The 12343-nt window shown below is 43.9% G+C and overlaps 1 protein-coding gene across 2 annotated transcripts in view; it reads right to left on the bottom strand.

The window, feature by feature from the left end:
- Nucleotides 1-2817: 2817 nt before the first annotated feature.
- The window catches only part of ITGA5 (integrin subunit alpha 5), an 86426-nt gene continuing 76900 nt past the window's right edge, over nt 2818-12343 (bottom strand). The window contains exons 24-30 of one of the 2 annotated variants that reach the window (XM_083352762.1): nt 10612-10717; nt 9453-9605; nt 8633-8734; nt 7527-7640; nt 6968-7069; nt 5057-5179; nt 2818-3820 (exon numbers count right to left, since the gene is read on the bottom strand). In XM_083352762.1, the coding sequence (XP_083208888.1) occupies nt 3737-3820; nt 5057-5179; nt 6968-7069; nt 7527-7640; nt 8633-8734; nt 9453-9605; nt 10612-10717 (784 nt within the window). In that variant the 3' untranslated portion in view covers nt 2818-3736. Of the gene's footprint in view, nt 3821-5056; nt 5180-5520; nt 5695-6967; nt 7070-7526; nt 7641-8632; nt 8735-9452; nt 9606-10611; nt 10718-12343 lie in introns of those variants that run through there. The other variant, XM_083352763.1, reaches the window with a different exon arrangement.

Here is a 12343-nt window from a genome sequence, read left to right as displayed (position 1 = left end):
ACTAGTGTGCCGCGAGATGTTGCCTGGTGTGCCGTGGGAAAAATTGAAAAGTAATTATAAAATACTTTGTGTTTATTTGATTCCTATTCAAGAGAATTACTTTATATATAGTCAATATAGGCACAGAGTTAAATTTTTTAAAATTTTCTAATGGTGGAGTGCCTCGTGATTTTTTTCATGAAACAAGTGTGCCTTTGCCCAAAAAAGGTTGAAAAACACTGGTCTAGAGCACCATGGTAAGGTAAAAGGTAAAGGTAAAGGTTCCCCCGCACATGTGTGCTAGTCGTTTCCGACTCTAGGGGCCGGTGCTCATCTCCGTTTCAAAGCCTCGCTTGTCCGAGGACGTCTCCGAGGTCATGTGGCCGGCATGACTTAGATGCCAAAGGCGCACGGAACGCTGTTACCTTCCCACCGTAGTGGTCCCTATTTTTCTACTTGCATTTTTATGTGCTTTCGAACAGCTAGGTGGGCAGAAGCTGGGACGAGTAACAGGCGCTCACTCTGCTACGTGGCACTCGGGATTCAACCCGCCAAACTGCCGACCATCTGATCGACAAGCTCAGCGTCCTAACCCACTGAGCCACCGCGTCCCTTGCAGAGCACCATGGTACTATTCTTAATTTGGGATAAGACTAATATAGTTTTTGAACAAAACCCATTGACCGGTTTTCAAACTATTGTCATGAAGGCTTCATATACTACATCTGATCCAAGTCAATGATTCTAGAGTTTTCACTTTGCCACAGGGAGATTTGTGATTGGTGTATTGGGCTGACTTCAGTAACCAGGATTAATGCCCATTCACCCCCCAAGGCTATGAAAGGAATATTTATTTATTTATTTATTTATTTATTTTAATTCCATTTATATCCCGCCCTTCTCCGAAGACTCAGGGCGGCTTACAAGCTTAGCAGTAGCCTTCATTCTATGTATATGCCTGCTTATTAGGGCTTTCACACCCCCCCCCAAGCGGCATTATTACAAAGTCAGCTTAATTGCCCCCAACAATCTGGGTCCTCATTTTACCTACCTCGGTAAAAAGTGCTGTGTAAACCATTCAAGCTACTCGGGCACATTCTGAAATACCCAGTTTAAAGCTCTGCAGGAAACATGTCATCAAGCTGTTTACTGGATGGAATTTCACACATTTGATGCAACGGAATGAATTGCCTCAGCTACGTAGTCTGTGACTTGGCCACTCACACGACTCATTTTTATTGGCCCTTCCCTCTAGTTTTGCTATTTCGCTATTGGCCGAGGCCTAAAATGTCTAGTCGGCTCAAAATGTGACGTTTTCATGCTTTCCCACAAAAGCCTAAAAATGGCAATGGAAAGCAAAATAGGTTTGCACAGGTCAATAGCTCTGACCAATAATATTCCAAACCTGGTCTCAAGATCAGTATTTTAAATCACAGCATTTTAAACCAAGATCAGTATTTTAAATCACTTTCACGGCTCAGGTTGCCTTTATCGCCTACAGCAGCTCTGCATTACAGTCCTGTATTACAGCTTGTTTCCCTGGGCTGTCTGATTCCATCTAGCTGACTTGACCCACGTTATGCTGCTTTTTTAAATACTTAAAAAGATACTCATTTCAGTCTTTAACCTTCCTGCCCCCCACTGCCAAAAAACCCCCCAAAACCAGGCTAAAAATGTAGCGTCTTGCTCTCCCGCAACACCAAGAGCCAGAACAACACAAAATAATGTTGAAAAATGTTGCCCGACAAAGCCTGCCTCAACAGAAAAGTTAAACATATTTGAAAGGCCAAACTAAATCAATAAAATACTGGCATAGGTACCAAGTATCACTTCCATATTAGGCTATGTATTGATTGGGGGGGGGACACATAACAAGGATCCCAAGGGACAGATGTTTCTTAGGGCATCTTGAAAAGGTTTCTGCATTCTGTTTTTGCAACTGTCCTTCATTCTTCACAACCATCCCAAATAATGCTTCTACCCAAGCTCTCCTCTTAGCTGTTCCTTTTACGTGACCCTCTACTACTGCTTACTACTACTATTTATCACTACCCCCTACTACTGGAGGCTAAAACATATGAAGAACGGTTGCACGAAGAGGGCATGGTTAGTCTAGTGAAGAGAAGGACCAGGAGTGACATGATAGCAGCATTCTCCTTAGAAATAAGGAGAACTCTTCTGACAATGAAAACAACCAACCAGTGCAACAGTTTGCCTTCAGATGTTGTGGGGTGCTCCATCACTGGAAACTTTTAAGAGAGACTGGACAGCCATCGGTCAGAAATGGTATAGGGTCCCCTGTTAAGCAGGGGGTTAAACTAGATGACCTATAACAGGGGTGTCAAACTCAATTTCATTGAGGGCCGCATCAGCATTGTGGTTGCCCTCAAGGGGCCGGGTGGGTGTGGCCTACTGGGTGGGCGTGGCTAGAGTGCATATGGCCTGCTGGGTGGGCGTGGCCAGCTCTACATCATTCGCATCAAGGGTGCCTATGGGGGCCTGGGCAGGAGTGGGACAGATCTGAGGGTCTCTGGCAGAAGGAGGGTCTCTGGGCCAGGGCCAAGGCAGTGGGGGCCGTTCCCTCACTGTTTCCTGGATGGCTTCGTGGGCCACATGAAACCACTTCGCGGGCCGGATCTGGCCCCCAGGCCTTGTGTTTGACATGTCTGACCTATAAGGTCCCCTTCCCACTCTGTTATTCTATTCATCTAAAATGCTTATTTACACCATCAAAATCCCAACTCCCTTGAAAAGAAACAAGCAGTTCTGGAGGCTATTTACCCATTACCCAACCACATGGTGCTAGCATTTACTAAGTAGACAAAGTAGAAAATAGGGAAGCATTTATTGCACATTGGACATTTTAAATTAAAACAGCAACCCCTGTCTCTGCTACCAAGAGGTGGCACTCGCTTCCTCATTCTTCCTTCTTTTAATTAAAGTGGCATCTGAAAAATAAAAATCTCTAGCGGTTTCCGGGGATCAGTGCGAAGACCATCGGCGAGTCCGGGCCGACACCGGGTGATGGCTTGGCTTCCTAATGTGGCAAATCTTTGGCATCGTGGGAGCATCCGGCCTTCCCAGCTAAAGTCTCTGCCCCATGTCGTCCCCCACAGGAAGCAAACCGGGGAAGACGGGAAAGGAGAGAGAGCCCAGGATCCTCCATTCTGGTCCACGGAGGAGAAAGAGCTGGACTCAGGAGGTGATTGTGCTTTTTTTTTTCCTTCTTTCCTTGTTTTTTTTTCTTTTTCTTTCCTTCAGCCAAGCTGTGTTTAATCTAAAGAAAACCCGGCAGCTTGAAAACTGTCCACAACGATAGTCCCTTCCCCACAGGTGGACGGAACAGACAGCTTGGCTTAAGAGGCCTGAAATCAGGCCAGCACCTGCCGCTGCAGCGGCTTCAAGTATTCCCTTGGGCTGGCAGCGAATGCCTGTTGCAGCCCTCAGTTCACGACACAAGTTGTTTGCAGGATCCAAGCCTCAGGGGAGGGGAGTGGCTGGGAAAGGAGGGCAGGTAGTGTCAAGGTTGGAGGGAAAGCAGAGGGGGCTTGGTGCACTAAACCCTGCAGTCACCCAAGGGGCCCAGTGTCTGCGGCCCTGCCCTTCTACGCCTTGCCGGTGTTGGTTGGAATCCCTCCTCTTCCTCTTCCTCCTCCTCCTCCTCCCCAGCGCTCTTGATGGGCGATCCGAGTGCCTCTTTGCAGGACGGCGGCAGCAGCAGCAACACACACACACACAGAGGGCAACGCTGAACCCGCTAGGCCTCTGAAGTGGCTTGTGGTTTCAGCTGAGCTTTCTCCATGGCTGTGCCATAAGGAAGGGAGCGTTTGAAAAAGCCCAGCTAAGAACGAAAGGAAGAAAGAGAAAGTCAGCATCTATACAGGACGTCACCCACAGAATTTTATTTTTATTTATTTATTTATTTTTTTATTTTTTTAAAGAGCAAATTCCATTGCGGTTGAGTGGTCTTACGGAGGCACATTTATGTTCCTTGCTCAAGACCACTGTAATCCAATTAGTACAGAAATACCTCTAGATTTTTTTTATCTAAAAGAGAAGAGGTAAGTTCTCTCTTTCCATTTCTCTTGACATTAAATTGTTGTTCTTATTTTTTACTATCTTTGAATCATTCTTGATTCCTAGAGGATACCTGGACAAGTCCCTGCAGTTTTCTCAGAAACTTTTTTGGAGGTGGTTTATCACTATCTTCTTGCTAGGGCTAAGATAGGTGACTGACCTATGGTCACCCAGCTGGCTTTCTGTCTTAAGGCAGGACTAGAATTCAGAGTTTTCAAGTTTCTAACCTGATGCCTTAAACCACTATACCAAACTGGCGGGGTGGTGGTGGTTGTCTCAACCCGTTGATTAATGCTGAAAAATTAAGTTCATAGTTCTCTAAACTCATAAGGACTGGAGCCATAATAATTAAAAACTCTTGGCTCAATCACATCTTCATGTGCATCACGCCCCACTTACAGAGTTTCAGCTGAATATTGGCAAGTGTCTCCCTTAAAAACACTAAACATGGATTCATGCCGTTTTCCTGACTGCGCACAGGCTACTTCGTGCAGCAGCAGAATGCTAAAAAAATGTAATTATATGTGCTTTGGGTTGCAATTCTCTCTGTTGCAAGCCAAGCTATACACATGTGGAATCCCAGGGAAATGACTCAGCGTGAATTCACCAGGGCAGGGCTGGAAAATCACAGGTATTGCAGAAGAGTCAGGTGCTGTCCGAGGTGCTGAAGCTACTCCCCACTGACACCATTTAATAATAATAATAATAATAATAATAATAATAATAATAATAATAATAATAATAATAAAGTTGGAAGGGACCTTGTAGGTCATCTAGTCCAACTCCCTGCTAAGGCAGGAAACCCTATACCATTTCAGACAAATGGCCTGTACGCCACAGCTTTTAACTGGCTTCTGAGATTTCAGAATCTCCCTATCTGCTCGCATTTTCTTACAGCTGCAGTCCTTACAAGTCAAGTAACTAAAACAGTACTTCGGAGCTTTAAAGTTTTCTCTCCGGCCCAGAATTCCTCTATTATTAGATTGTTCCGTGAACTCACCTTGTACAACACATAGATGAGCAGTGCCAGCAGCAGCAGTCCAATCAGGATGGCTAAGATGATGATCCATAGAGGAACACCTTGGCTAGTCTCTGCCTTAGCCCAATGGAGTGATGTTGACACCTGTCACCAGAAAGCAAGCATGAATAAGAGATATCCAAAAGTTGTAATTGAAGGTGTTGCATTGGTAGCATCTAAGCCCTGCTGGATCAGCACATATGCTATACAGTCATTCTTCAAAATGTTAAGAGGACCTCTACTTAAGTTGTATAATTTTACCATACGTAGTATGAGTAAATGAGTAAATAAGTATCTGAGAGCGTGACTTGTTATGGAAAAAATAGAAGTGAACACTGTGTACACTGCCTTGAGCTGTGTAGCAAAGATAGGATGTACTGCAAAAAATAAAATAAAATAAATAAGAATAAACTCCTGTTTACGACTCTGTAATCCCTTATTTGGGGTGGAGTCGGGGCAACTGGATGGAGCTGGCCAGATGCCCTTCCTGATGCCATGTGGAGTTCGCAGCAGATTTTTTTTTTCTTTGTGCTCTAGGAGAGAAACATCTGCCACTACCTAGAACACTAAACTTTCCAAATGGGAGGTGAGCACCTTCGCTTCTAGGCCACCATGTTGCTCTAATAAATAAATAAATAAGAATAAACATCCCAAATCCACCAGGTTGCCAAGTATGTCATTCTCATACATTTCAAAATAGGCCACTGGAAAGAGAGTGCCCATTTTTTTTAAAGTTCTCCTAGGTTTCAAACCATTCGGTCTCATTAGGCAATCTAGTACCCGGATTCCAGAATTCTGAGAGGGAGTATAACCTATTCTATTCCACTTTTTGCCCTCTTACCATAATTTTCATTTATCCACTTTTCAAGAATATATCCAAGCTGGACTGACCCCACCCATTCGCTACCTCCTTCTCTGAGTTGAGCTGATCCCAATCTCTCTCTCTCTCTCTCTGTTGTGGAAAAGCACCTTGCAATTTTAATAATGTAACTGGAATAATCATCTTGGAAAAATTGGTAATAATAATAATAATAATAATAATAATAATAATAATAATAATAATAATAATAATAATAATTAATAATAATAATAATAATTTAATTTCTATACTGCCCTTCTCCCGAAGGACTCAGGGCGGTGTACAGGGCAATAAATACAATAAAAATATAGTGTACAAAAGTTAAGATAGAATTAAATCTTAAAGCCCAATTACAGTAAAATTAATTAAAATTAATATTAAAAAACCCCAAACCCCTCAGACCAGGCCGGCTTGTTCAAATAAATAAGTTTTTAGGTCACGGCGGAAGGAGCGAAGGTTGGGAGCCATCCGGAGCTCAACCGGTAAATGGTTCCAAAGGTCTGGCGCGCCCACAGAGAACGCCTTCCCCCTGGGGGTTGCCAGTCGACACTCTCTAACCGACGGCACCCTGAGGAGGCCCTCTCTGTGGGAGCGCGCTGGACGAAGGGAAGTTGATGCCGGCAGCAGGTGCTCCCGTAAGTAATCCAGACCCAAGCCATTTAGGGCTTTATAGGTCATCACCAGCACCTTGAATCTCACCCGGAGGGCAACCGGCAGCTCGCAGAGTAGAGGTGTTACATAGGAGTATCAGGAAACCCCCAACACCACTCGTGCGGCCGCATTCTGCACCAGCTGAAGCCTCCGAGTGGTCCTCAAGGGCAGCCCCATGTAGAGAGCATTGCAGTAGTCTAAACGAGAGGTCACGAGCGCATGAGTGACCATACGCAAGGCATCCTGGTCCAGATAGGGCCGCAACTGGCACACCAGGCGAACCTGGGCAAAGGCCCCCCTAGTCACAGCTCCTATATGATCTTCCAAGGAGAGCTGCGAATCTAGGAGGACAGAATATTCCTGTTATAGCTGATAATACGGACCTTCAGATGAGCGGTGGAGTGCTCTAGAGGCTGAATTTTGTAGGGCACCTTTTGCATATGATAGATGGCTTCACACTGGATAGCTTGGGGATAGTTCTCTTTCTGCAAGTGAGGAAAGAATAATGAGAAATGGCTCTACACAAATGTTGGGTTGAACAGATTCACTGGAGGTGAAGCAACCTTAATATGGAAGAATCAAACATCCCATTCCCAAAGGCTTAATACTATGAAAGCTAACACTTATACTAAATGAATGGGAAGGAGCAGGTCATTATTTTTCTGCTGGGATTAATTATTACACTTTTTTCTGTATGCACCGTATGTACATAGATCAGAGGTGGCCAATTTTAGCCTGATTTATCCTATCCTATCCTCAACTTTCATTCCTTTCTGTGCCAGCTACTGCTACAACCTAGAATAGAATAAGTAAGATGGGGGAGAGGAAGTGGTAATACACAATTTGTTACAAACAAACAAACAAACACACACACACACACACACACACACACACACACACACAATTGGGGCCTGGTGAACACCAAAAATATAACGAGTTTACCTGTTGAAAGCTTTTGGACCAGATACGAAAATAGAGACGTAAGCTGACACTTTCCTGCCGTTGCAACGCTCCCATGCGGCAGTGGAGTTGGAAACATTCATCTTCATCACACTTCTGCAGTGCAAGAACATTGAATAATCAAATGAGACATCAGATGAAAATATCTCATCAGCCTTGAAGGAATTGGGGCCAAACATCTTTGTGAACCTGAATGTCTGGCCTTACTTGACCTAAGTATCCTCTTGCTGGTTGGATTATAACTCAGAATGCCCAGACAATGCAACAAATAAAAAACTACAGTCTAAGATCTTGAGGACAGCAGAATGGGGGAAGGCTCTTCCAGTGATTAAAATCAAGGGAATGTGAATTGGGAGATTAGACCAAAGTTCCTGTGTGTTATGGATGCATCTTTATTTCGAAGAACTACGGGAAAGGAGGATAATTAGGTTTGAAAATAAGCTATTGAAATGCATGTAGTACTGGTGCTGCTCTTTGGTTTGTGTATTCCGCATGTGTTTGTTTTGTTTAATTGTTTATTTAAATTTATTGGCCACTCAATTCCCATGGACTCTGGGCAGCCCACAATGGTAACAAAAAGAATGAGCCAACATTGCGGATGTAAGAAAATCTGTCAACTCTACCATGACCCTGGCTGATCTTTTTTTCGTTCTAGGTTGCCACAGGAAGGGGGAGGGGGGAGATAGTATTTCTGGTAGTCTAAACGTGAGCAACTCTTGTGGGAACCAAGGTCATTCCCATGCCGGAGGGGAGGAGGAGGAAGAGGATCGCTAAGTCAGAAAGCCCGCCAAGGTGTTCTATTGGGTAGCATGAATAGAGGGGTGGGAATTGTTACACTGTATTACTTTGATTCTCTGATACTTTTGATTCTTGGAGGGAAAGTTTAGATCTGGTTTCCAATAATCACGTTCTTTGAGGGACTTTCCTGCCTCGAACGTCTGATTTATTTGGTCTTATGGATCTGAACCTTGACAAAATGATTAGTGCAGCTCTTAGGCTGGTCCTAAGACATCCTAAGAAAATCAAGGGTAGGGAGCACAACTCTTGTGTTTTTAAGATGTTTCTTAAAATGGTGGCGCAGGGTTTACCAGAGGGAAAGTGCCTCCAATGTTGCCCATGTTCCATCCTCCGTCTTGCTTCTGCACATAATGCTGCTCCTGCCCAGGAAAAGGTGTTGGAGGTTGCTCCAGCTAAACACCCAGAGAGATGGGGAGGGAGGGAGGGAGGGAGGGAGGGAGAGAGAGAGAGACAGAGGGGTGAATCTTCATAAGTTCATTGCCTGTAACTACCAATTGTAATCTGCTTGTTTAGGTTAATACAGTTTTCCCCATGGCTTTGCAAGGTATCTTAATACAGCTGCCAGTCAGAAAAGTCCTTCTGAATGCCAGTGTTACTCTGGCTGATTCCAAGGAGCAGTGCTCTTGTGCGACACATGCTTCCCAATGGCAGAAAATCCTCCCGCGTTGTTACAACTCAGTCTCAGGCTTGTTCGTGTTCTACACAGAGCAAAGGCAAATGTCTTATGGAAACAAGCTACTTGTTGAAATGTTTACGAAAATAACCTGCAGGCAAAAGAAAAAAAAACCCAAAAAAACCCCCCACCACCCAAGCAGCTTACCAAAGGGATGGAAGATTTGGGATGGAACAATGCACAAAAATTTCCATTGCTGAGAAAACAAGGGCAAGTTATTAAAGCAACCAAATAACTTATAGCCCAAACTGGGAAATTAGCTGTCTTCTGCAATTTATTACTTCCCCTCTTCATGTTGGTTTTGAGTTTCTAAGCAATCTCAGCTGCGGCCTTTAAGTTTTAGTGGCTGAACTCCCAGTCTCAACATTTAGCGGCCAGGCTAAATGTTCCTTCAGTTCCATCCTTTGTGTTCCCCAGCCACAGAGGTCACCTTTTACCTGCAGACGTGATGGATTAATGGGGCTGCTGGAGGTACAATTTGCCGGCACCGTGTAGCTTGTCACATACAGTATAGCTCGTCCTTGCACTCGGAGAGGACAACTGATGTCTAACACTCCTTCACTGATGGCGCTGGGCCCCTCATTGACAAACTACATAAAAGAAAATAAAGAAATAGAGGAAATTATCCAAGGAATCAAGGAACCGCTTCACCCTAGATAAGGCTGCCCGCTTACTTTGTCCTTCAAGGTTGAGAGGCAGAGAAGCAGATCACCTGCTAAATGACCTTGCAAACCAGAGTAAACTTGGGACTTTCTATAATGCAGAACAAGCTACGAGACCTCCCATGAGACAAGCTGCAGCCATTTCGTAAAGATATATTTATCAGCAATCGACTAAAGGGCAGTGCCATAACAATAGTCAGTAAAAAAGCCATGTTTCCATTGCTAGCCAAACATTGTTTTTTTGGAAAATATCCCAGATATGAAAAATTGACTTCTGTATAACCTTGTACAGATGTTTCCTCCACCTGTGCAGGTATACTGTTGTGAACGTTGAGCTTTTCTTAATCTAGATCTGCTTCCTTATTGTTAGTCTCTTTCAGATGTATAGGCTTGAAACTCCCATAATTCCTAGCCAGGGTCACTTACGGTCACGTTCCTTAAGAATTTTGGGAGCTGAGGCTGAAAACATTTGGAGGCTACCATGTTGGAAAAGACTGGCTCAGAAGGACATTTTAGGAGCTGAACTGGATCCAGAAAAGATATGCTCCCCCAGGACATCTGGCCCATTGACCAGTAGCCTTGGTGGAACAGTGGGCTAATGCCTCCTTAAGTAACACCAGCTGCCTGCAATTAGTGCAGGTTCGAGTCCCACCAGGCTCAAGGTTGACTCAGCCTTCCATCCTTCCGAGGTAGGTAAAATGAGGACCCAGATTGTTTAGGGCAATTAAGCTGACTTTGTAATAATGCCACTTGGGGTGGGGGCGAAAGCCCTAATAAGCAGGCATATACATAGAATGAAGGCTACTGCTAAGCACATTGATTTGTGCTTTAGATTGTAAGCCGCCCTGAGTCTTTGGAGAAGGGTGGGATATAAATGGGATAAAAAAAAAGTTCCAGTTATTCCATCAACTTCTGCTCAGCAAGAAACACCCACCTCATAGACGTGGCAGACCCCAGGACCGACATCTTGTTCACGCTGCACTGATCTACCGGGGACCCAACCAGACACAGGTAGAGATACAGTGTCTGGCATGGATGCTCTGTGGACGAGGCAGAATAAAAGCATTTCAGACATGCACCAATTAATCACTAGGTACTAGAGCAATTTAAATAATGACATGAGGCAAAATTAAAGCAAAATCAAAATGACAGTAATCAAGTCATAATGTCACATGACAATCATTGCAATGTCTGCTAATGTACCAGTGACCTTTACTGGGATGTGTAAGTGTGAAAATCAGAACATGTGTGTGTGTCCCTCTGGCTAAAATTCAAAATTGAACTTCTGCTAACATATTTTTCCACCCCACTGAGAATCAAATTATAAAACTAATGTTTGGCAACAGTATGATCTGAATTATTCGATATCTTTATCCCATTTTTCTATAATAGGCCCAAGGCTGTGTATTTAATCCACAATTAAGCAATGCAGTGATAATTATTATTTTTAGGTGTGTTTTATTTATCTAGTAAAACAGAATGAGGAGATAAGGAATAAAACAATAAAAATGCAACAAAAATAAATGATTCATTAAGATATATTTTTGCTATTTCTTAAGGTTATTATGTTCTGGGAAAAAATTACACAAATTTATTTATTTATTATTATTTATTTATTAATTTAATTTGTATACCGCCCTTCTCCCGAAGGACTCAGGGCGGTGAACAGGGCAATACATAATAAAAACAAGATACAAAAATTAAAAATTACTAAAAGTAATTAAACACAGATGCCCGTAATAAATTAGTACAGATTAAAAGTTAAGCCAATTTATAAAACCCAACTCCATACCATCAGGTCAGGCCGGCTTGTTCAAAAAGATGGGTTTTAAGATCGCGCCGGAAGGAGTGGAGATCAGGCGCCATCCGGAGCTCGACCGGAAGATGATTCCATAAATCTGGTGCGCCCACAGAGAACGCCCTCCCCCTGGGGGCCACCAGTTGGCATTCTTTGACCAGTGGCACCCTGAGGAGGGCCTCTCTGTGGGAGCGTACTGGGTGGAGGGAAGTTGACGCCGGCCGCAGGTGCTCTCCAAGGTATTCCGGACCCATGCCATGTAGGGCTTTGTAGGTCATTACTAACACCTTGAACCTCACCCGGAAGACAACTGGGAGCCAATGCAGCTCGCGGAACAAAGGTGTGACATGGGAGTGTCGGGAAACTCAAAAACTTCAAATTAACTTTGAAAAGAAGTTTAATATTTTTAGGTGCTCATATTCCTTTGAACCACATACTTATTACATGGTAATTGACAGCTGAACTAGGCAAATAGTTTTTCTACTTCCTTCTTACTGCTTAGAGACTAGTTCTTTAACACTGAAAAGACAAATTTATGTCTTCAATTACTGAGGGAACTGAAGACTGGTGTCATAGGCACAGATATAGTGAAATATGAACTGTTATGTAAAACTTCATAGACACACAAACACACACACACACTCTTACTATAAGGTAAAGGTAAAGGTTCCCCCGCACGTGCGTGCTAGTCGTTTCCGACTCTAGGGGCCGGTGTTCATCTCCGTTTCAAAGCCGAAGAGCCAGCGCTTGTCCGAGGACGTCTCCGTGGTCATGTGGCCGGCATGACTAGACGCCAAAGGCGCACGGAACGCTGTTACCTTCCCACCGGAGTGGTCCCTATTTTTCTACTTGCATTTTTTTACGTGCT

The sequence above is a fragment of the Vipera ursinii genome, assembly GCF_947247035.1.
Source record: "Vipera ursinii genome assembly, chromosome: 2".
NCBI classification, from domain to species: Eukaryota; Metazoa; Chordata; class Lepidosauria; order Squamata; family Viperidae; genus Vipera; species Vipera ursinii.
Note: the sequence above shows the minus strand (reverse complement) of the source record. Positions and strands in the feature narration are given on the sequence as shown.